Source organism: Coregonus lavaretus (assembly GCF_964263955.1).
Source record: "Coregonus lavaretus genome assembly, chromosome: 1".
Classification (NCBI taxonomy): Eukaryota; Metazoa; Chordata; class Actinopteri; order Salmoniformes; family Salmonidae; genus Coregonus; species Coregonus lavaretus.
The window spans coordinates 25,654,508-25,678,924 of NC_139988.1; the positions used below are offsets into that span (position 1 = coordinate 25,654,508).

The 24,417-nt window shown below is 41.3% G+C and overlaps 2 protein-coding genes across 2 annotated transcripts; one reads left to right on the plus strand and one right to left on the minus strand.

The window, feature by feature from the left end:
- The first annotated feature begins 1,687 nt into the window (after window positions 1–1,687).
- LOC311133536 (transmembrane protein 14A-like) lies at window positions 1,688–14,006 on the plus strand. The gene is made up of 5 exons (XM_084167041.1): window positions 1,688–1,777; window positions 12,195–12,277; window positions 12,374–12,475; window positions 12,607–12,694; window positions 12,894–14,006. The coding sequence occupies exons 2-5, from the start codon at window positions 12,202–12,204 to the stop codon at window positions 12,940–12,942; spliced, it is 315 nt and encodes a 104-aa protein (XP_084023167.1). The 5' UTR covers window positions 1,688–1,777; window positions 12,195–12,201; the 3' UTR covers window positions 12,943–14,006.
- LOC311133450 (glutathione S-transferase 3-like) lies at window positions 13,220–16,530 on the minus strand. The gene is made up of 7 exons (XM_084166932.1): window positions 16,014–16,530; window positions 15,342–15,445; window positions 15,114–15,165; window positions 14,898–15,030; window positions 14,373–14,514; window positions 14,061–14,186; window positions 13,220–13,557 (listed from the first exon to the last, which is right to left on the minus strand). The coding sequence occupies exons 2-7, from the start codon at window positions 15,426–15,428 to the stop codon at window positions 13,429–13,431; spliced, it is 669 nt and encodes a 222-aa protein (XP_084023058.1). The 5' UTR covers window positions 15,429–15,445; window positions 16,014–16,530; the 3' UTR covers window positions 13,220–13,428.
- Window positions 16,531–24,417: the final 7,887 nt, after the last annotated feature.

Below are 24,417 nucleotides of genomic sequence, written 5' to 3' on the forward strand. Positions count from 1 at the left end.
AGTTTCAACTGTTCTGCCTGCGGCTACGAAACCCCTACCTGTCCCAGACCTGCTGTTTTCAACTCTTAATGATCGGCTATGAAAAGCCAACTGAGAGACCTGAGCCCTAGGACCATACGTCGGGACTACCGGCCGTGGTGACTCCTTGCTGTCCCCAGTCCGCCTGGCCTTGCTGCTATTCCAGTTTCAACTGTTCTGCCTGCGGTTATGGAACCCCTACCTGTCCCAGACCTGCTGTTTTCAACTCTTAATGATCGGCTATGAAAAGCCAACTGAGATTTATTCCTGATTATTATTTGACCATGCTTGTCACTTATGAACATTTTTGAACATCTTGGCATGGTTCTGTTATAATCTCCACCCGGCACAGCCAGAAGAGGACTGGCCACCCCTCATAGCCTGGTTCCTCTCTAGGTTTCTTCCTAGGTTTTGCCTTTCTAGGGAGTTTTTCCTAGCCACCGTGCTTCTACACCTGCATTACTAGCTGTTTGGGGTTTTAGGCTGGGTTTCTGTACAGCACTTCGAGATATTAGCTGATGTAAGAAGGGCTATATAAAATAAAATTGATTGATTGATTGATTGAGGGGGGACATGGAGGGGGGGGGGGGGGGGGACATGGAGGGGGTGGGAGATCAATTGGGAATGTTCTGAAGGATTAGGGGTAAAAAAAAATATTAAAGCAGCCTGATCATGAAAAGTATTGTATGTTTCTATATATTTTCTTTAATAAAATATTATATATTTTTTTTAAATGCAGGTAGCATTGCTGTTTTGAAGACTCTGTTGAAGCAATGGTTGTGTAGTCTGTCCTGTTTTCACTACATCCAACTTTGAATTTACTTTGCTGAATTGCTGATTTGGACTCATACTGTTTGCTTTAAGTAATCTTTTGTGACATTCTTTGAAAGCGGATGTTTTCTTCAGAAATGTCAAAACAGGAAAAGCTTTACCCTCACGATGATTGGGGAAATAGTCACATGTTGGAATAACATCAATATCTGAATAACTATAAGCCAAAATGTATTTGCCAAAATGTATTTGTGTTGTGGCCTATGGAATGGGTGTAAATGGGTGTAGTAAAAGAAAAGCAACACTCCATATTATTCAGTGCCCCATGAAATGACACCATATATAGATTCTACACACCCTACTGAGTACTCCCAACCCCACTTTTACATTGGCACAAATAATTGTTTTTTCACTATAAGCCAATATCTATTTCATATACAGTGATTTGCATTGTGGCCAGTGGAATGTGTGTAGTAAAAGTCCAGCAACACTGTATTATTCAATGCCCCATGAAAATACACCATATATAGATTGTACAGGCACTACTGAGTACTCCCAACCCCACTTTTATAATTTTACAAATTGAGTATTTTTTTATTTCTATATTATTTATATATATATATTTTATTTTTCAAATAATCGTTTTTTCACTGTAAGCCCATATTGTCAACATACCAGTCTGAGCATTGTATTTTTCCATAGTGGTCTTAAAATAATGTTTTTGCATTTGCTTATAAGCCCAATAAATATCGACATTGATTAAAATGTAATATCTTTTGAATGACTTATCCACCTGCCAATGTTTTGAAATGCGAGCTTTTATTTGGAAGGTTTCGTCATTACCATATATAAGTGACGTCATCGTTAGTGCTTCAAGCAGAATTGTAGTCATCCCTTCCTACTGCCGAACAGTAAACATTGGGACCACAGGCGTGTACGGCTGCATATTTCTACTCCTTTGTTTTACGTTTAAATGAACAAATACCAGGTAAATTCATTCTATTCAAATATTTCAAGTGGTGTTTTGTCAAGTGTTGTGTCCCCTTCTGTTCGCTAGCTAGCTAGTTAGTTGTAGCCTAATATTGGACTAAAGGAGCCAGTAACGTTACTCCTTTTTATTTGATTATTTAACCAGGCAAGTCAGTTAAGAACAAATTCTTATTTACAATGACGGCCAAATCCTGACGACGCTGGGCCAACTGTGCGCTGCCCTATGGGACTCCCAATCACGGCCAGATTGTGATACAGCTTGGAATCGAACCAGGGTCTGTAGTGACGCCTCTAACACTGAGATGCAGTGCCTTAGACGGCTGCGACACTCGGGAGACCGCAGCGCCAGTCCTTACAGTCCAAAGACCTCACACATTCTGTTTAAAGGGCGAATTGGCTTTGGAAGCCCAAAAAACCAAATACTCCATCTAAACGTGAATCGAGTCTCAATTATGATATGGTTCTAGAAACATAAATCCCCCCTATATTCACTGTCTTTATCATTGGGTCAGTGCCACTTTTGTTTGTTTTTGGACAATAATTTCCTCCTCCAGGTTAGGTGGACGTCATATTGTATTTGTATCTCCCCTTTTCGTAGGCCTAGTATATGGATCAGACAATGACGTTTTTATTGATCTGTTTGTAAGTGTCAGCAAAGTAGGCTACCCTGTAATTTTTATCCTATAAAAAAATTTTCTGCTAATGTCTCCAGTCATAATGTGTAGTAGAATTGCATGAAATGTATCTGATAAGCCTACTCTACGACACAACTCGCTGCATTTAAGTCTTTTTTTTGCGAACAGTGATTGAGTTATATTATTAGCCTAAATTATGACTATCCAATCTAATCATCACATTAGGAATAGTAAGGCATTTTACATAAGTCTGCAAATTCGAGGATCCATGGAATAATTTATTATAACGGTGCATGTTTATGCTGAAAATTAGCTTCCCAAACTTGAAACCCACGTGCCGCCTATGTTAAAAGTGATATGACATCTTTACTAGGCCCACAGATAATAGGGATTCTATATGTAATTCTATAATTACACCTAGGCTATAAAAACAAGTGTGTGTGGGCTTGGGTGTCCCGTACCAGTAAGAAATGAAATCTACTTTAACACCTGACTAAGAGTCATGATTTAAGGGCTAGCTACGCTACATGGCAAAAGTATGTGGACACCCCTTCAAATTAGTGGATTCGGCTATTTCAGCCACACCCGTTGCTGACAGGTGTATAAAATCGAGCACACAGACATGCAATCTCCATAGACAAACATTGGCAGTAGAATGGTCCATACTGAAGAGCTCAAGGACTTCCAACATGACACCATCATAGGATGCCACCTTTCCAACAAGTCAGTTCATCAAATTTCTGCCCAGCTAGAGCTGCCCCGGTCAACTGTAAGTGCTGTTATTGTGAAGTGGAAATGTCTAGGAGCAACAACGGCTCAGCCGGGACCGCCGAGTGCTGAAGCACGTAAAAATCGTCTGTCCTCAGTTGCAACACTACCCTACCGAGTTCCAAACTGCCTCTGGAAGCAACATCAGCACAATAAGGGAGCTTCATGAAATTGGTTTCCATGGCCGAGCAGCCGCACACAAGCCTAAGATCACCAATGCGCAATGCCAAGCGTCGACTGAAGTGGTGTTAAGCTCGCCGCCATCGGACTCTGGAGCAGTGGAAATTTGCAATGTTCTAACATGTAGTGGAAAGCCTTCCCAGAAGAGTGGAGGCTGTTATAGCAGCAAAGGGGGAACCAACTCCATATTAATGCCCATGATTTTGGAATGATATGGTGTCCACATACTTTTGGCCATGTAGTATATCTTGTAGCCATGTTAACGCTAAGTCAAGGCGCATTCTGACTTCTCTCTACAGTTTTCAGCCATTAGTTTCGCCCACGACTGGCTCATGTGAACTACAATCCCGACGCTGTGTTTTAACGTTTAAAAAGGTAATCGCTTGCGATACGGCTTTCGAAACATATGGCCCTTATCTTTTTCATCAGCGAGAAAGAATCTTTCAAATAAAAAAGATACACATACTGTAGCAGTTTTGCACTGATCCATACAGCTAAGGATGCCTCCATCCGACAAAACTATACTTCCGCTACACCCGTTACGCTTACACAGGTGTTCGGCGCATGCTAGATAGCTAATTAGCGCAGGTGGTTGCCTCTTGTCTTCCGTAAAAACAAGAGCTGTAAAATGGAGGTATGGCCTTGTATCAAGGTGTGTATCAATTTAACCTTTTTAAAAATTATTATTATTTCTCACTAAAATGAAAGATAAGGTCCTTATGTTTCCAAAACTGTACCACAAGCAACGCGTGTTATTGTTCAGATTAAGCCAGGGCCTAAAATTAACACCCGCCACCTGCGGGTAGATTTTGGCATTAGCGGGTAAAATGTCTATTTCACCAGCCACGTTGGCGGGTGGTCAGGGCTCCTTAGTGCGAGCATTTCACTCGCATCTCAAATCAAATCAAATCAATAACTCTACATGTAGGTAGAGTTATTAAAGTGACTATGTATAGATAATAAACAGAGAGTAGCAGCAGCGTAAAAGAGGGGTGGGGGCAATGCAAATAGTCTGGGTAGCCATTTGATTAGATGTTCAGAAGTCTTAGAAGGTAGAAGCTATTTAGAAGCCTCTTGTACCTAGACTTGGCGCTCCGGTACCGCTTGCCGTGCGGTAGCAGAGAGAACAGTCTATGACTAGGGTGGTTGGAGTCTTTGACCATTTTTAGGGCCTTCCTCTGACACTGCCTGGTATAGAGGTCCTGGATGGCAGGAAGCTTGGCCCCAGTGATGTACTGGGCCGTACGCACTACCCTCTGTAGTGCCTTGCAGTCGGAGGCCGAGCAGTTGCCATACCAGGAAGTGATGCAACCAGTCAGGATGCTCTCGATGGTGCAGCTGTAGAACCTTTTGAGGATCTGAGGAACCATGCCAAATCTTTTCAGTCTCCTTAGGGGGAATAGGCTTTGTCGTGCCCTCTTCACAACTGTCTTTGTGTGCTTGGACCATGTTAGTTTGTTGGTGATGTGGACACCAAGGAACTTGAAGCTCTCAACCTGCTCCACTACAGCCCGTCGATGAGAATGGGGGTGTGTCGGTCCTCTTATTTTTCCTGTAGTCCACAATCATCTCCTTTGTCTTGATCACGTTGAGGGAGAGGTTGTTGTCCTGGCACCACACGGCCAGGTCTCTGACCTCTTCCCTATAGGCTGTCTCGTCGTTGTCGGTGATCAGGCCTACCACTGTTGTGTCATCGGCAAAATTAATGATGGTGTTGGAGTCATGCCTGGCCATGCAGTCATGAGTGAACAGGGAGTACAGGAGGGGACTGAGCACGCACCCCTGAGGGGCCCCCGTGTTGAGGATCAGCGTGGCGGATGTGTTGTTACCTACCCTTACCACCTCGGGGCGGCCCGTCAGGAAGTCCAGGATCCAGTTGCAGAGGGAGGTGTTTAGTCCCAGGGTCCTTAGCTTAGTGATGAGTGTTGAGGGCACTATGGTGTTGAACGCTGAGCTGTAGTCAATGAATAGCATTCTCACATAGGTGTTCCTTTTGTCCAGGTGTGAAAGGGCAGTGTGGAGCGCAGTAGAGATTGCAAAATCTGTGGATCTGTTGGGGCGATATGCAAATTGAAGTGGGTCTAGGGTTTCTGGGATAATGGTGTTGATATGAGCCATGACCAGCCTTTCAAAGCACTTCATGGCTACAGACGTGAGTGCTACGAGTCTGTATTCATTTAGGCAGGTTACCTTAGTGTTCTTGGGCACATGGACTATGGTGGTCTGCTTGAAACATGTTGGTATTACAGACTCAGGCAGGGAGAGGTTGAAGATGTCAGTGAAGACACTTGCCAGTTGGTCAGCGCATGCTCGGAGTACACGTCCTGGGAATCCGTCTGGCCCTGCGGCCTTGTGAATGTTGACCTGTTTAAAGGTCTTACTCACATCGGCTACGTCTGGAACAGCTGATGCTCTGATGCATGTTTCAGTGTTACTTGCCTCGAAGCGAGCATAAAAGTAATGTATTTCGTCTGGTAGGCTCATGTCACTGGGCAGCTCGCGGCTGTGCTTCCCTTTGTAGTCTGTAATAGTTTGCAAGCCCTGCCACATCCGACAAGCGTCGGAGCCGGTGTAGTACGATTCGATCTTAGTCCTGTATTTATTATTATTATTAACGCTTTGCCTGTTTGTTGGTTCGTCGGAGGGCATAGCAGGATTTCTTATAAACTTCCGGGTTAGAGTCCCGCTCCTTGAGAGCGGCAGCTCTACCCTTTAGCTCAGTGTGGATGTTGCCTGTAATCCATGGCTTCTGGTTGGGGTATGTACGTACAGTCACTGTGGGGACGACGTCATCGATGCACTTATTGATGAAGCCAGTGACTGATGTGGTGTACTCCTCAATGCCATCAGAACAATCCCGGAACATAATCCAGTCTGTGCTAGCAAAACAGTCCTGTAGTTTAGCATTTGCGTCATCTGACCACTTTTTTATTGACCGAGTCACTGGTGCTTCCTGCTTTAGATTTTGCTTGTAAGCAAGAATCAGGACGATAGAATTATGGTCAGATTTTCCAAATGGAGGGCGAGTGAGAGCTTTGTATGCATCTGTGTGTGGAGTAAAGGTGGTCTACAGTTTTTTTCCCCTCTGGTTGCACATTTAACATGCTGGTAGAAATTAGGTAAAACGGATTTAAGTTTCTTTTCATTAAAGTCCCCGGCCACTAGGAGCGCCGCCTCTGGATGAGCGTTTTCCTGTTCACTTATAGCTGTATACAGTTCATTGAGTGCGGTCTTAGTGCCAGCATCGGTTTGTGGTGGTAAATAGACAGCTACGAAAAATATAGATGAAAACTCTCTTGGTAGATAGTGTGTTCTACAGCTTATCATGAGATACTCTAACTCAGTCGAGCAAACCTCGAGACTTCCTTACATATTGTGCACCAGCTGTTGTTTATAAATATACATAGACCGCCACCCCTTGTCTTACCATAGGCTTCTGTTCTATCCTGCCGATACAGTGTATAACCCGCCAGCTGTATGTTTTTCATGTCATCGTTCAGCCACGACTCGGTGAAACATAAGATATTACAGTTTTTAATGTCCCGTTGGTAGGATATTCCTGCCTGTAATTCGTCCATTTTATTATCAAGCGATTGTAAATTGGCCAATAGCATCGATGGCAAAGGCAGATTAGCCACTCGTCGCTGGCTCCTTACCAGGCACCCCGATCTCCTTCCGCGATATCTCCTTTTCTTTCTACTGCGAATGACGGAGATGAGGGCCCTGTCGGGTGTCTGGAGCAACTCCCTCTCGTCCGACTCATAAAATAAAAATTATTGGTCCAGTTCAAGGTGAGTAATCGCTGTTCTGATGTCCAGAAGCTCTTTTCAGTCATAAGAGACAGTAGCAGCAACATGATGTACAAAATAAATTAAAAACAATGCGAAAAAACACACAAAATAGCACGGTTGGTTAGGAGTCAATAAAACGGCAGCCATCCCCTCCGGCGCCATTACTCACCTGTGAATAAAAATAGTCAAGTATGATCACATTTATAGTAAAATAAATGCAGCAGTAGCTGTTTTCAAAGTATTATCGCTGTTTTGTTTTATAGCTGGTAAAATAATAGCACAAAGTCAAAGAACAACAAATCCTATAGCCTATTCCACCTCGCGCTGCAACACTGCCTGGCTGGGGGCTGTGCGCATGCGAAGAGCTGAGTGAAAGATACCTTTTTAGAAGCTCTGCGCACAGGCATAAAAGTTGGTCTAATTTACTTGAAACTAAAGTCTACTGAAGTGAGACTTTGTCCTTGTGTTTCTTGGCTATTTACTTTTTGTTCACAAACTAGGTTGTTTTTCTATGTTTGAGTTTCAACTGCTAGGGAAGAGAAGATAATATGGAGCCAAATACCTGCCAAAAGGTTGAACGTACGTATCGTTAGGATCGTAAGACAATCCATACGTAAATTGTTAGGATCGTAAGAAAAGCCATGTTTGAAACATGAAATGTAAACGTTAAAATAGATCTGTAAATGTACAAAACTTATGTTACGACTATTAATTAATATTTACACATTCAATTCTTACTTTACGTCTCCCTTTACTTGGTTACAGATCTTTTTTATGCGTGCAAACTTTTGTTGTAATGTGGCATCTGTAAAGGACATGAACCGAACGTAGCCAGTCGAAGTTAGCTAGTCAATCAAGCAACTCTAGCCCAGACGTTAGATTTGCTTTGCAGCTTCCGGTTTAATTTCCAAAATAAAAGTCTAGAGTTTGTTTTAGAACTGCATTCAATAACGACGTTATACCAGTAGATGCCTTAGTATAGACCTGGGCCTTCAGCAAATGACTTGTGTGAGAATGGTAAAGACACAGAAGAGCCTTGTCTAGAATAACCACCTGAGCTGCAAAATAGAAAGTAAATATGATTTAGGCTAGGCCTATATCACTATCTAAATGTGCCATGCTGTTGTGTGTTATTTAATGGCCATATCATTGCATAATTTATTTTTATAGCCGTGTGGGGCTATTGTGGTGGTCATGTAACCTAATGAATCACACTTTTTCCAGTATTTGTACTGTAGGCCTTTATATTACGCATTTTGACTGTTTTATTAATGCATTTATAGATTCACCAAACATCTATTATTATTCCATGTTTCGTTATACCTGGAATATACAGTGAGGGAAAAAAGTATTTGATCCCCTGCTGATTTTGTATGTTTGCCCACTGACAAAGACATGATCAGTCTATAATTTTAATGGTAGGTTTATTTGAACAGTGAGAGACAGAATAACAACAAAAAAATCCAGAAAAAGGCATGTAAAAAATGTTAAATTGATTTGCATTTTAATGAGGGAAATAAGTATTTGACTCCTCTGCAAAACATGACTTAGTACTTGGTGGCAAAACTCTTGTTGGCAATCACAGAGGTCAGAAGTTTCTTGTAGTTGGCCACCAGGTTTGCACACATCTCAGGAGGGATTTTGTTCCACTCCTCTTTGCAGATCTTCTCCAAGTCATTAAGGTTTCGAGGCTGACGTTTGGCAACTCAAACCTTCAGCTCCCTCCACAGATTTTCTATGGGATTAAGGTCTGGAGACTGGCTAGGCCACTCCAGGACCTTAATGTGCTTCTTCTTGAGCCACTCCTTTGTTGCCTTGGCTGTGTGTTTTGGGTCATTGTCATGCTGGAATACCCTTCCACGACCCATTTTCAATGCCCTGGCTGAGGGAAGGAGGTTCTCACCCAAGATTTGACGTACATGGCCCCGTCCATCGTCCATTTGATGCAGTGAAGTTGTCCTGTCCCCTTAGCAGAAAAACACCCCCAAAGCACAATGTTTCCACCTCCATGTTTGACGGTGGGGATGGTATTCTTGGGGTCATAGGCAGCATTCCTCCTCCTCCAAACACAGCGAGTTGAGTTGATGCCAAAGAGCTCCATTTTGGTCTCATCTGACCACAACACTTTCACCCAGTTCTCCTCTGAATCATTCAGATGTTCATTGGCAAACTTCAGACGGGCCTGTATATGTGCTTTCTTGAGCAGGGGGACCTTGCGGGCGCTGCATGATTTCACTCCTTCACGTCGTAGTGTGTTACCAATTTGTTTTCTTGGTGACTATGGTCCCAGCTGCCTTGAGATCATTGACAAGATCCTCCCGTGTAGTTCTGGGCTGATTCCTCACCGTTCTCATGATCATTGCAACTCCACGAGGTGAGATCTTGCATGGAGCTCCAGGCCGAGGGAGATTGACAGTTCTTTTGTGTTTCTTCCATTTGTGAATAATCGCACCAACTGTTGTCACCTTCTCACCAAGCTGCTTGGCGATGGTCTTGTAGCCCATTCCAGCCTTGTGTAGGTCTACAATCTTGTCCCTGACATCCTTGGAGAGCTCTTTGGTCTTGGCTATGGTGGAGAGTTTGGAATCTGATTGATTGATTGCTTCTGTGGACAGGTGTCTTTTATACAGGTAACAAGCTGAGATTAGGAGCACTCCCTTTAAGAGTGTGCTCCTAATCTCAGCTCGTTACCTGTATAAAAGACACCTGGGAGCCAGAAATCTTTCTGATTGAGAGGGGGTCAAATACTTATTTCCCTCATTAAAATGCAAATCAATTTATAACATTTTTGACATGCGTTTTTCTGGATTTTTTTGTTGTTATTCTGTCTCTCACTGTTCAAATAAACCTACCATTAAAATTATAGACTGATCATTTCTTTGTCAGTGGGCAAACGTACACAATCAGCAGGGGATCAAATACTTTTTTCCCTCACTGTACTACTGGTTATGATTGCAGACAGCGCACAGAGAATGGGATGGTGCAATATTGAATTAGTCATATTTTGATAAGGTGCATGCATGGGGATGTCCACTTGCTGGAGAGATACACCTAGCGGACTGAAACTTAACTGTGGTAGGCATAATACAGCTAATACTATCTAGACTTGCGCTGGCTAACAAATCCATTACATGAGCTACCTAAATGTGAAGTAAACTCAACAGGAGGAATGGAGACTTTTAACTTGAAAACGTGCAGGATACCTCTTTCTGGTTTCCCTGACTTCCGTTTTTTTTAATACTGCGTTATGCTTGTTCGAGTAGCACTACTCACAGACCGTTTGGTGTATGTTTTTTTTGTTGGTGAGAGGAAACTGCCAAAACTCTGAAAGGTATTATTGTATGTCAGAATTGCAACACAAGATTTGTTCGTCTGTAATCGTAACATGGTGTTTGTATGTTCACAGATTAAATTTCACGTTTACATTCTCGCATGGAATAGCCTTCATTTCTCAGAACAAGAATAGACTGACGAGTTTCAGAAGAAAGTTATTTGTTTCTGGCCATTTTGAGCCTGTAATCGAACCCACAATTGCTGATGCTCCATATACTCAACTAGTCTCAAGAAGGCCAGTTTTATTGCTTCTTTAATCAGCACAACGGTTTTCAGCTGTGCTAACATAATTGCAAAAGGGTTTTCTAATTATCAATTAGCCTTTTAAAATGATAAACTTGGATTAGCAAACACAATGTGCCATTGGAACACAGGACTGATGGTTGCTGATAATGGGCCTCTGTACGCCTATGTAGATATTCCATTAAAAATCAGCCGTTTCCAGCTACAATAGCCATTTACAACATTAACAATGTCTACACTGTGTTTCTGATCAATTTGATGTTATTGTAATGGACAAAAAAAATTGCTTTTCTGTCGAAAACAAGGAAATGTCTAAGTGACCCCGAACTTTTGAACAGTAGTGTACGTTCAACCGTTTGGCGGGTATCTGGCTCCATAAGAAAACACTCTACTAGTCAGACTCAATCTCACAGGCACAAACATGACTGGAGTCTCGCTACCGCGGTAACCTCCCACCCTTAAAGGGGCAGGTGAAATTTTTTTGTCTCATCTGTGATATTTTGGTTAAAAGACTCGGGTCACAAAAATGTAATTATTCAATATACCACATTAGTAATACATTTATTGTTTTAGAAACATGCATACATTTTTTGGGGTGTTTTGTTGGTGTAATGTAAGCAGGCCAAAAATATTTAGCCTGGTAAAAAATCTGAGTGGCTGGTAGATTTTTTTTATCTACCTGTCACAATGGCTGGTGGAACAAAAAGTAAATGTTATGCCCTGGTGAGTGTCTGGGTTCATAACAAAACTCCCCCATAGAGAAGATCCCCTTTTTACAATGACTCTTATGTGTAATGTAATGGAGCTAAGAGTCATGATCAAGGGCTACTAGCTATGTAGGCTAAAAGTGTCTGCGTGCTTCCCTTCCGAAATAATTCAGATGGGAAGTTCGTGCCTATATTATGATGACATTTTGTGTCATTTTTGTTAGTTTTGGTCTTCAGCAAGGGTTTTTTCGGCTGTCCGTGCACACATTTTTTTCTCGAGGCAAGCCAAAGTTCGGTAGCCGAAGTCTACACCCTTTCGTTGGTGATTGGTCAACAGAAGGCATTCTTCAAATGTTTGTTGTCATTCAACGAGAGACGACTCATTTTCATGCACAATTTTTCACTTGAGAAATACTACAGATGATCCATTATATTGACCAGATACTCTAGTGGCCCTTATAAAAATGAAAAGATATGTCTTCAAAAATGGAAGGCAGTTGGGAGGAGGCAAGATCAGGTGGGACTATTCTAGCCAATGAGAGGGCAGATGAACAACCAGATTTTGGGCCCAGTTATCCCTCTCGCTTCGACTCTTCCTCTCTTGAAATACTGCACCAACGCTATGGTGTCTCAAGATGGAAAAACAGTAAACTGTGCGAGCACACTCTTTCGGTTCGCCTAGCCAAAGCCAGCCGAACCGAAATATGTGGAAGCCTTAAGAAGATTAATTGATGTGTCCCAATACTCCTGTTCCACAGCACTGCAATGGCAATTGACTGGCTTGGATTTGGCTATGCTGCAGCCATAGCCCTGGGGGGGTTCATGGGATACAAGAAAAAAGGTAAGCGTTTCCAGTCAAGCAGTTCAAAATGCACAAAGCAATTTCATTGACCCTGTTAACAAGACGATGGCAAGTAATATCTATTTTTGACTACAGGTAGTGTCATGTCACTGATAGCTGGGCTATTGTTTGGCAGCATAGCCGCCTATGGGGCCTTAATGATTTCAAATGACCCAACCAAGACTTTCTACTCCCTCGGTATGTATGCCTGCTTTGCTGGGATGTGTTGGTCACCAGAAACCTCAATGAAATATAATTTATTATTTTAGGCCTTGACATGTCTTGAAATAGCATTTAAATAAATGTATAAATCTTCTTTCTTTTCTCAGTTGCCTCAGGAGCGCTGACACTAGTGATGGGAATGAGATTCAAGAAATCTGGGAAAATAATGCCAGCTGGCATCATGGCAGGACTAAGGTGAGAATCATCAATCGTGCACTATAGTCTGTATTGCGTGGGTTTGATATATATGGAGGTTAACGTTACATTTAACTCCTTGCTGCTTTTCATTGTATTTTGATGTTTCTTACAATTGACCCTGTGTTGAAATGATTTAATTTGAAACATTAACGTGCACAATCAATATGAAGTTATCATATCTGGTTTCTCTATTCAGTTTGCTGATGGTCCTGCGACTTCTCTTCATGAGCGTGATTGTAATGTGATTTGAACAACACAACTGACTAAAGTGAGACTGAAAATGTCACTGCAAGGGATGAAGTTCCATTTGCACATTGTTTGTGCTTGCCTATATGTATTATTTTTGTAATGATTTGGTCAATGAATATGGGAACAGAAATAAAGTAACATTTACTACTTGATCTGAATTAATTGTATTGCACTGCAGAAGGTATGACTACTTAGTTTGACAATCATGTTTAGCCACTTGACTGTAAATAACCTAATAACTAAATGTTTGATATAAATGATGGAATAACTCAGAACAGACATGTAGTGTTTAATTACAGCTGACATTTTGTTTAACAGCCTTTTTCGTTATTAATTTGTGTATATTATTGAAAAACATAAAAATACTTGTGCTACTTGAACAATTTGGTCCTTACATGTTACAAGTAATTATGACAATATGGAATATTATTATATTCGCTTCAACTCTTTAAACTGCATTTTACTTGGTGTTTAGATAAGCATCAGTGCTTGAAGTTGAACACCTCATACACAGTCTTTACATATACATCATCTGGTTGAGGCTTTCTCTTGCTGCCTGGCTGCAGGAACTTCTGAATGGCCGGTAGGCTTTTCATCCTCCCTTGAAAAGCCTGAAAAGAAAACAATTTGCACCCATCAAGAATTAATCAAATGAAGTATCTATGGATCCTTTTACCTTTCTTTCAAATCTGCTGCTGACTATCTCCTAATTATCTCTCCTTCCTCCCAAAGTATGCCTGGGTTCACTTCCCTTCACTGATTTGAAAGGAAATGACTGGTCAAATAAATATGCCTCCACAAAATCCAATGCTTTTAGATTTATGGGAAGTAGTGAATGAGGGCACACTTCAGGAGAGATTATTGGGACACACCCAGGGTGTTGCAGCAGTACATTTAAAAATAGACAGAGGGTGTTGTAGCAGTAAATTCGAAACAGTATGGCCAGACTTATATATTGATATCTGTATTAAAATGTGCCAAGTGCAATATTCATATGCTGTTTGGGTAATGTGAACCTGTAACATGTTTTGATGAGATGCACTTAAATGTAACAAGATGATTTGTCTCATGACTTATTTTGTCAAGAACAAAATACATTTGTAATAAACTTTACCTTAACAACAGGGAATTTGGAGAGAATTGTAGGAAATTTCTCCTCCAACATCAAGGTGGTTTCAAGTAGCTGGACATCAGCACAGCTCAACTGATTACCCACCAGGTACTGGGAGCTAGCAAGAGCCTGTGAGGTAAAATCAGCGCACACCCTCAAATTAGTCAATACATAAACTTGTACAGACGTGCCAACCTTTTTTCACTTAGCAGACATGGTATTTCTCAATTGTTATGCTAATAAAACTGCTTAGATTTAGGTTACTTTAGTAAGCTCTACTCTTCCCAGCCGGCCAAGGCCCAAAGCATACAGTACCTTCTCGAACACTGGGATGTAGCGGCTTGTAGCTTTCCTCTCGATGTCCTCCAGTTTAGTTTTCTTGGCATCAGGTGAAATGAATGGCAACATCATTATCATTTCCATCAAGTCCCTCACACCTTCAGCATACATGTCAATCCTAAAGGTAAATTAAAACCAAACCCTTAGCAGATTTCCCCCCTTTTTTGTACAAACAGCTCCCCTTATGCCTCTGTAATACAGCCAAACAAGTCGCAGCCGGCCGCGACCGGGAGACTCATGGGCGGCGCACAATTGGCCCAGCGTCGTCCAGGGTAGGGGAGGGAATGGCCGGCAGGGATGTAGCTCAGTTGATAGAGCATGGCGTTTGCAACGCCAGGGTTGTGGGTTCGATTCCCACGGGGGGCCAGTATAAAAAAAAAAAAAAAAAATGTATTCACTAACTGTAAGTCGCTCTGGATAAGAGCGTCTGCTAAATGACTAAAATGTAAATGTAAGTGTAAATAAGTTATAATTACATAATTAAAATTCATACATACATACATGACTCGTTCTTTTAGGTCTTTCCCATAAAGATTGTATTTCCCAGCTATGTAGTTTAGGATAGCCTTGGTTTGAACCAGCTTCATTCCATCAATTTCCACCAATGGAACCTGCTCAAACATGAGTGCTCCATCTGAAAAAAAAGGTCCAACAATTAAACACCCTTCAAAACAATGAGCATGTTATTGGAGTTATTAACACTGTGACCAAACTTACCACTCAACAGCTTTACATATTCCTCGTGCTTTGTCATATTCACTTCTTCAAACTGTGGACATAAAATGTATATTTTCAGAATTACAGTTTAGTGATCCATCTGTGCGCATCACCTGTAGGCCTATCCACTATTTCACTTAGGGTAGGTCTACTTGAATGGACTACTTGAAAAAGCAAGTCCTGTAAACAGACTACAGCCACACTTTTTGATTTGTTCAACCTACTTACCTCAACTCCAGCAACTGCTAAAAGCCATCGAATTGACTCCATTTTACCCCTCCCATTGAAATAAGTCAGCACCACTTTTCCAGACATGGTGATTTTGAAGTTTACTGTAGGAAGGAAACAACCACATTCCATTACGCTTTCATTTGCAAATTCAGCAATGTTGTGTTTGATGCATTGCATTAGATTTAGTGCATGCAGGCAAATCCTTGTATGTATGCTAAAAGTAATGACCGTGTCAAATAAAGTACTGTGCATTTAATCAGACTACTATGTCTCCTGAGTGGCGCAGTGGTCTAATTGTGTGCCACTAGAGATCCTGGTTCGAATCCTGGCTCTGTCGCAGCCGGCCGCGACCGGGAGACTCATGGGCGGCGCACAATTGGCCCAGCGTCGTCCAGGGTAGGGGAGGGAATGGCCGGCAGGGATGTAGCTCAGTTGATAGAGCATGGCGTTTGCAACGCCAGGGTTGTGGGTTCGATTCCCACGGGGGGGCCAGTATGAATAATAATATGTATTCACTAACTGTAAGTCGCTCTGGATAAGAGCGTCTGCTAAATGACTAAAATGTACTATGAAACTAGAACCATACATGAAAATAAAAGCCTACAAAACATACGGTTGTCTGTTAAATTATCGACCTATAATTTCAAGATAAGTCTAAGAAATACTGACCTTGTATGTCGGAGAGAAGTGTGAACCTGTGTGAACACCAAAAAAGTTTACTTGCAAAATTATGTAACACCACACCTTTGGAACTCTCTTCCGGACAAACTCAGGGCTGTTCAGACTGGTGGAGCTTTTAAAGCAGGCCTTAAGACGAATGTTATAGGCTGGCCTACCTTTCCGCCTACACTTTGTTATTTTATGATATGGTTATATACTGTATATTTGCTTTGTTTTTAAAAAACTATTTTTCAATTTTTACTGTTATTTTATGAACTTTGACATCGTCAGGCGTAAGGGGCGGGGGGTATCTTCTGCACTGTTCAACCAATCCAGTAAATGTTGAGGAGGAGTTAAGATGGCGTGTCGCCTTCTTAACGGTCGTCACTAGTTTCCAAAGCCACAAAGTCATAAACCCCGCCCATTTCTACAATGTACCTTCTTAAAACCTGGTTTTAAACCTAACCTTAACCACACTGCTAAGCTTATACCTAACCCTAACCTTAATTTAAGAAAGTTCATCTGTGTCGTTTACAGTGGGAGCAAATGAAGCATAGTGTGCAGAACAGGCAAGGAGCTGGGCAAAGCCAAGCACGAGCTAGCGAGATCCTATTGGCACCTTGTAGGATGTATTTGCATATTCCGTTAGGGAACGCCAAAGTGCGCGTATGGACAAGCTCCATTCGACCTTGCAGTCTTTCTAAACAACGCAATTTTTTAAAAGTTTGGCAAAGCGTCGCTTATAAAACTTAGTGCACTGTGTTCGTAACAGATTCTAGTTTTGGGAACAGAAAAATGTATTAAGATAAGATGTTTCATCGATGACAAAATGTGCAGAATTTCGGATCAGTTTAGTTCCACCCTCTATCACTGGCCTTCCTCTCACTACATTTGGTGGTGAGAACGTTCTAAACGGATGCTTCAGCTTTATAGCCCTTGTGACATGTCTTCTGTCTGTGGTACAGTATGAAGTAGGCAGAAATGCATCTCCAATAGAAATCCCTGATCACACTTGCAGGCTTTGGGCGCGTTCGAGTCAAGTCCATCGTTGCTCACCACCTTTCAAAATGTGTTGTGTTCTGTGTATAGAAATTGTCCGAATTGCGCCTACACGTCTACTGCATGAAGTTTTCAAAATCGTGTGATCAAATGTCATGAAGGTTTGACTGCAAGTTTCTGCAGTTGCTCTTCACCAACTTCATTCTGCAGCATAGCCGCGGGAAGTAGGGGTGCTGAGGGTGCTGCAGCACCCCCTAAAAAAACATTAGAAAAATAAATATTAATCATAAAAAATGGAATTGTTTTTTTTATTTTAAAAGTAGTGCACTGGGCCTTTACTAGTCCTGTATTAGAGACCTATATAGCCGTCTGTAGCTCCTCGGGTAAACATGCAGACATGACTGAAACAGGAACCAACTTTGCAGCAATTCATGTACACTACCAGTCAAAAGTTTGGACACACCTACTCATTCAAGGGTTTTTCTTTATTTTTACTATTTTTTACATTGTAGAATAATAGTGAAGACATCATGTAGTAACCAAAAAAGTGTTAAACAAATCAAAATATATTTGAGATTCTTCAAATAGCCAGGTGACTACATGAAGCTGGTTGAGAGAATGCCAAGAGTGTGCAAAGCTGTCATCAAGGCAAAGGGTGGCTATTTGAAGAAACTCAAATATAAAATATATTTTGATTTGTACTGTATACAGTGGATATATAGGCTATAACAATAATAATAAGCCATTTAGCAGACACTTTCATCCAAAGCGACTTACAGTCATGCGTGCATACATTTTTGTGTATGGGTGGTCCCGGGGATCGAACCCACTACCTTGGCGTTACAAGCGCCGTGCTCTACCAGCTGAGCTAATGATTGTACAATGTACACAAATATGATTTTAGTTTGTGAGTTTGTCGGGCGTTGTACAATGTGGAGAAAAACAGGGAAATTCAAGAGGGTGCTACGAAATAATGTCAAAACATAGTTTTATTTGCTCTATGTCATTATCAATTACATATAATTAATAATTAGATTGTTCTCTACAATATGATAACCTTAATATACTTGTACTTGACAGTATTGATGAAATAAGAATGTTAATTTGCTGTGACCATTGATAGTTTAGGTTGCGCCGCTCTTGTTGTATCTCTTCCATATTTGGTGTTGTGAGGTGGTACCATTTGGAGGTGTTTCTGCTAGTTAGACCAATCAAAATTAACTTGATACCTTTCTCATTTACACCTCCAGATCCTTGGCTTTCATTGCCTATATTGGCAATCAATCTACATTGAGAGGGGCCGTTTCTATGGCGATTTAAAGGGAAAGACTCAGAAATGCACAATGAAAACAGATTGTCTTCCTGGAGGGTGGATATTGAAATTCAGTCTCTTAGCTTTGTATATAAATAGATATTTAGTCCCTATTTAGTTTTGTATTCAGCGGATTTCATATAGAAAAAGCCCATGTTTTCACTCACGAACCTGCAGCCACTAGTTAGCTTGTCAGTTGACGTTCGAAGTTAGCGCCGTTCTGTTGCGGAGAAGTGAGCAGTGACTTTTTGATCATGCCTATGATGACGTTCCATTCACGCTAAACATGCTAAATTCTCAGAGTAAATAGTCTGTAACTTTTTAACCATATAGAAACATGGGGTTTGAACTATTGTTTTTCTGACGGAATTCTCTATTGAATGGACATTTGTATAAACCTTGAATGAATTAATCATTTTATGGGTGAACACCCTAGAGTGTGTGATATGGGGGTTGGAAAGTTTATTTCGCCATTACAAAGAAAACCTTGAATAAACAATGGAAACACCGCCATATTGCACTGAGCCTTTGGAAAACCATATCAATGTCTGACTTGCAACTGTCACAGATGCACCTCCCCCGACTTCGCTCTTCGACTTTCCTCTGCAGTAGGTTGCTTCAACCTTACCACTCAAACAAATCCAATGTCATGGTGATGTTGGCTAGCTAAACTAATTCGTAGAAACAATTAATTGTGTCTGTCATCTCGCGCCGAACTGCACCCCTTCGATGTAAAGTTGTTTTTGACAAAAATGAAAACTAGTCAGTTTTTCACTTTGTTAAGTTGCGTCAATTCAAATCTGGTATTGGAACAAAAAGAGGTCAATACACGTCTTCTAAAATAGACTAGTATATTAATTAATGCAAAACACTTCAATGGTAAATATGATGTTCGTATATACGGGTCCACTGAAAAACCACGCAGGGCAGTCAGAGAACTGGTCCATTGTTATAAGTTCTTCTTTAAATACTCTGACAGAGATAGTTCCCGCTCCCTGCTGGCCTATCAGAGTAGAGCGTGGTTTAGACTTACTCAGCCTATCGTTGGCGCACAGGCTGGTCCCAGCCCCTTGGCGCTTCACTGTTGCCAGGTGTTTAGTTGTTTTGCAACTTGTCCAGAGAGTCAGCACTTTTGCAGTACACATGTCCTTGAGCGGTCTAACAAAGAGGCAGTGTTTGTGTATGTGAGACACAAGTCTTATCTCATCCTACTCCCTAACAGTTCCCCACATCAATCACAGCTTGTTATGTTAAACAATCTATGTCAGTACAGCACAAACCTATTATGTTTAATCATTAATGCTTTCTTATTAAGCTAACAGCACATCTAAAATATAAGATAATAATTTCCCACAACTTTCACAAGGTTGTAGTAATAACATGTTCAACTACTTAAGACATTGGCTCGAATCTAGGTTGTGCCTTTAGATTTAGAAAAAATTAACAACTAAGGAATAATTTTTCACTTCTCTCATTGACTTCTCAAAACCCAAACCTCGGCCTGGTCTGCTTGGTCTGTTTCGCAAGACTTCTCGAAGGTCTGGTGAAATTGCGCCTCTGGGTTTAGAAACTTGGGCTGCAGTCCAAACACTTTATTTTGACCCCCTTAGCCCTCGAGGGAACGAGTTAAGAACTTTGATCACTTGTGGGGTTGATATGACCCACAATTCCATGCAAACTGTAGTCACGTGTCATACTTCGGTGGCAGCGAAGTGTCACATTTAATCAACATGGCTGCATTTTTGCATGTCAGACAAAATTATGACACTTGCTTGCTAAAAAAAGAAATATAAATATGACATTGATTTTAGCGTTGGCAAATTGGCTTAGTCTCGTAGTGAGGAGACTATAAAACATAGCTAGCTTCAAAAAAAATGTTTTTCTGGAATTCTGAAATGTATTGGAATCAATGACCAAACTATAAAACTAGCTAGCCAGCTATGGGTAACTGTATCTAGCTACCTGACAGGAGTGCTAGCTATGTACATTAATAGCTTTAGGTTGGTTGTTTTTAAGGTCAACTTCAAGATTTCCACCAAGGACGTTGCCTTTCCGATCACCACTCTCCCTCGCTTGGGCAAGGGACATTTAATGTACACTCGGATGTGATGATGTAAAAGGTCATTCTGACAATTTCGCACCTACATTTCCTCAGATGTCATAACACATTACATTTTAAAATATGAACACAAACATTTCAAAACCGTAACTACAATTTGTTTGGGTCTTTCTCAGGATATATAAACCGATGGGCTAGCTATATCCTATTGATGTGAGAACAAGTGAGTTTAGGCTAGATTAAGCATGTGGAGTAATGAGTACGATTCTGTGTTTTTAAATGCAAAAAGTGATTTATTTGGATAAAACGCTTTCTGCCTTCCCAATGAAAACTAGTTTGAAAATTCAAACATATTTTATGGGAAAGAGATGTTTCTGGAAAATGCACTATGCTGCCTTGTTGACAACATGACCGTGCAGCACAGATTACGGCTCGATTTGAGAAGGGTTCTCCTGGATAATCCCAGGCCACTGCAGGCTACTAAACTATAATCACTTATATTGTTTGATTATCAAATTAAAGCAATTAACAAAATCTATCCACCAATTAATTTATTGAATATAAAACCAAAACAGAATTGATGTCAAAGACATGACCTTACAGCTTGTCCAAAAACAGTTGTCAAGAAAAATAATTGTCATTACAATACCACATAACTAACAATTTTGCAATGGCATTTGGTAACTGGCAGTTATACATGTTTGTACAATTTGGCCCAGCAGATAAACCAAGTCAACAGTGGGCCTATATCTCTCAAAAAACAGAGCCATGTAATTCAATACAAAGATAATATTAATGCCAATAGAGTTAGCAATTCTGCTTGAAATAAGCTCAGTTGTTTTAGAGAAAAAAAGAAAAGAAAAAATGAATAAAATCTAAAAGAATGCATAAGATACAAGTGTTTTTCCTGTATTGCATGATTCCAGAATGTCATGAAAGAAAACACCAAGAAAAATATGTTAAAACAAGAAAAAAAACAAGAAAAATTGTCAACATAAAAAGAGGGTTCGGCCAAAATATCACAGTGATATTTGCAATGTAAAATGCATAAAGACTGGATAGGTAATTTAAACATCATGGAGGCGTTTGACAAAATCTATGGAACAAACATTCTATGAAGACAACGAAGGGGGTGAGAAAACTATGCAATGCAATAAACAAACAAAACTGGTATGGAATTTGTCACCGAACAAAATGGAAATATAATCTATTGCATGTGATAACACAAACTGTTTGCTGAGTGCATTTAGCCATATAATACATACAGTGGGGAGAACAAGTATTTGATACACTGCCGATTTTGCAGGTTTTCCTACTTACAAAGCATGTAGAGGTCTGTAATTTTTATCATAGGTACACTTCAACTGTGAGAGATGGAATCTAAAACAAAAATCCAGAAAATCACATTGTATGATTTTTAAGTAATTAATTTGCATTTTATTGCATGACATACAGTGGGGGAAAAAAGTATTTAGTCAGCCACCAATTGTGCAAGTTCTCCCACTTAAAAAGATGAGAGGCCTGTAATGTTCATCATAGGTACGCGTCAACTATGACAGACAAAATGAGAAAAAAAATCCAGAAAATCACATTGTAGGATTTTTAATGAATTTATTTGCAAATTATGGTGGAAAATAAGTATTTGGTCAATAACAAAAGTTTCTCAATACTTTGTTATATACCCTTTGTTGGCAATGACACAGGTCAAACGTTTTCTGTAAGTCTTCACAAGGTTTTCACACACTTTTGCTGGTATTTTGGCCCATTCCTCCATGCAGTTCTCCTCTAGAGCAGTGATGTTTTGGGGCTGTCGCTGGGCAACACGGACATTCGACTCCCTCAAAAGATTTTCTATGGGGTTGAGATCTGGAGACTGGCTAGGCTACTCCAGGACCTTGAAATGCTTCTTACGAAGCCACTCCTTCGTTGCCCGGGCGGTGTGTTTGGGATAATTGTCATGCTGAAAGAGGTTTTCACTCAAAATCTCACGATACATGGCCCCATTCATTCTTTCCTTTACACGGATCAGTCGTCCTGGTCCCTTTGCAGAAAAACAGCCCCAAAGCATGATGTTTCCACCCCCATGCTTCACAGTAGGTATGGTGTTCTTTGGATGCAACTCAGCATTCTTTGTCCTCCAAACACGACGTGTTGAGTTTTTACCAAAAAGTTCTATTTTGGTTTCATCTGACCATATGACATTCTCCCAATCCTCTTCTGGATCATCCAAATGCACTCTAGCAAACTTCAGACGGGCCTGGACATGTACTGGCTTAAGCAGCGGGACACGTCTGGCACTGCAGGATTTGAGTCCCTGGCGGTGTAGTGTGTTACTGATGGTAGGCTTTGTTACTTTGGTCCCAGCTCTCTGCAGGTCATTCACTAGGTCCCCCCGTGTGGTTCTGGGATTTTTGCTCACCGTTCTTGTGATCATTTTGACCCGACGGGGCGAGATCTTGCATGGAGCCCCAGATCGAGGGAGATTATCAGTGGTCTTGTATGTCTTCCATTTCCTAATAATTGCTCCCACAGTTGATTTCTTCAAACCAAGCTGCTTACCTATTGCAGATTCAGTCTTCCCAGCCTGGTGCAGGTCTACAATTTTGTTTCTGGTGTCCTTTGACAGCTCTTTGGTCTTGGCCATAGTGGAGTTTGGAGTGTGACTGTTTGAGGTTGTGGACAGGTGTCTTTTATACTGATAACAAGTTCAAACAGGTGCCATTAATACAGGTAACGAGTGGAGGTCGTGTTACAGGTCTGTGAGAGCCAGAAATCTTGCTTGTTTGTAGGTGACCAAATACTTATTTTCCACCATAATTTGCAAATAAATTCATTAAAAATCCTACAATGTGGTTTTCTGGATTTTTTCTCTCAATTTGTCTGTCATAGTTGACGTGTACCTATGATGAAAATTACAGGCCTCCCTCATCTTTTTAAGTGGGAGAACTTGCACAATTGGTGGCTGACTAAATACTTTTTTTTCCCCCACTGTAAGTATTTGATCACCTACCAACCAGTAAGAATTCCGTCTCTCACAGACCTGTTAGTTTTTCTTTAAGAAGCCCTCCTGTTCTCCACTCATTACCTGTATTAACTGCACCTGTTTGAACTTGTTATCTGTATAAAAGACACCTGTCCACACACTCAAACAGACTCCAACCTCTCCACAATGGCCAAGACCAGAGAGCTGTGTAAGGACATCAGGGAAAAAATTGTAGACCTGCACAAGGCTGGGATGGGCTACAGGACAATAGGCAAGCAGCTTGGTGAGAAGGCAACAACTGTTGGTGCAATTATTAGAAAATGGAAGAAGTTCAAGATGACGGTCAATCACCCTCGGTCTGGGGCTCCATGCAAGATCTCACCTCGTGGGGCATTAATGATCATGAGGAAGGTGAGGGATCAGCCCAGAACTACACGGCAGGACCTGGTCAATGACCTGAAGAGAGCTGGGACCACAGTCTCAAATAAAACCATTAGTAACACACTACGCCGTCATGGATTAAAATCCTGCAGCGCACGCAAGGTCCCCCTGCTCAAACCAGCGCATGTCCAGGCCCGTCTGAAGTTTGCCAATGACCATCTGATCCAGAGGAGGAATGGGAGAAGGTCATGTGGTCTGATGAGACAAAAATAGAGCTTTTTGGTCTAAACTCCACTCGCCGTGTTTGGAGGAAGAAGAAGGATGAGTACAACCCCAAGAACACTATCCCAACCGTGAAGCATGGAGGTGGAAACATAATTCTTTGGGGATGCTTTTCTGCAAAGGGGACAGGATGACTGCACCGTATTGAGGGGAGGATGGATGGGGCCATGTATCGCGAGATCTTGGCCAACAACCTCCTTCCCTCAGTAAGAGCATTGAAGATGGGTCGTGGCTGGGTCTTCCAGCATGACAACGACCCCAAACACACAGCCAGGGCAACTAAGGAGTGGCTCCGTAAGAAGCATCTCAAGGTCCTGGAGTGGCCTAGCCAATCTCCAGACCTGAACCCAATAGAAAATCTTTGGAGGGAGCTGAAAGTCTGTATTGCCTAGCGACA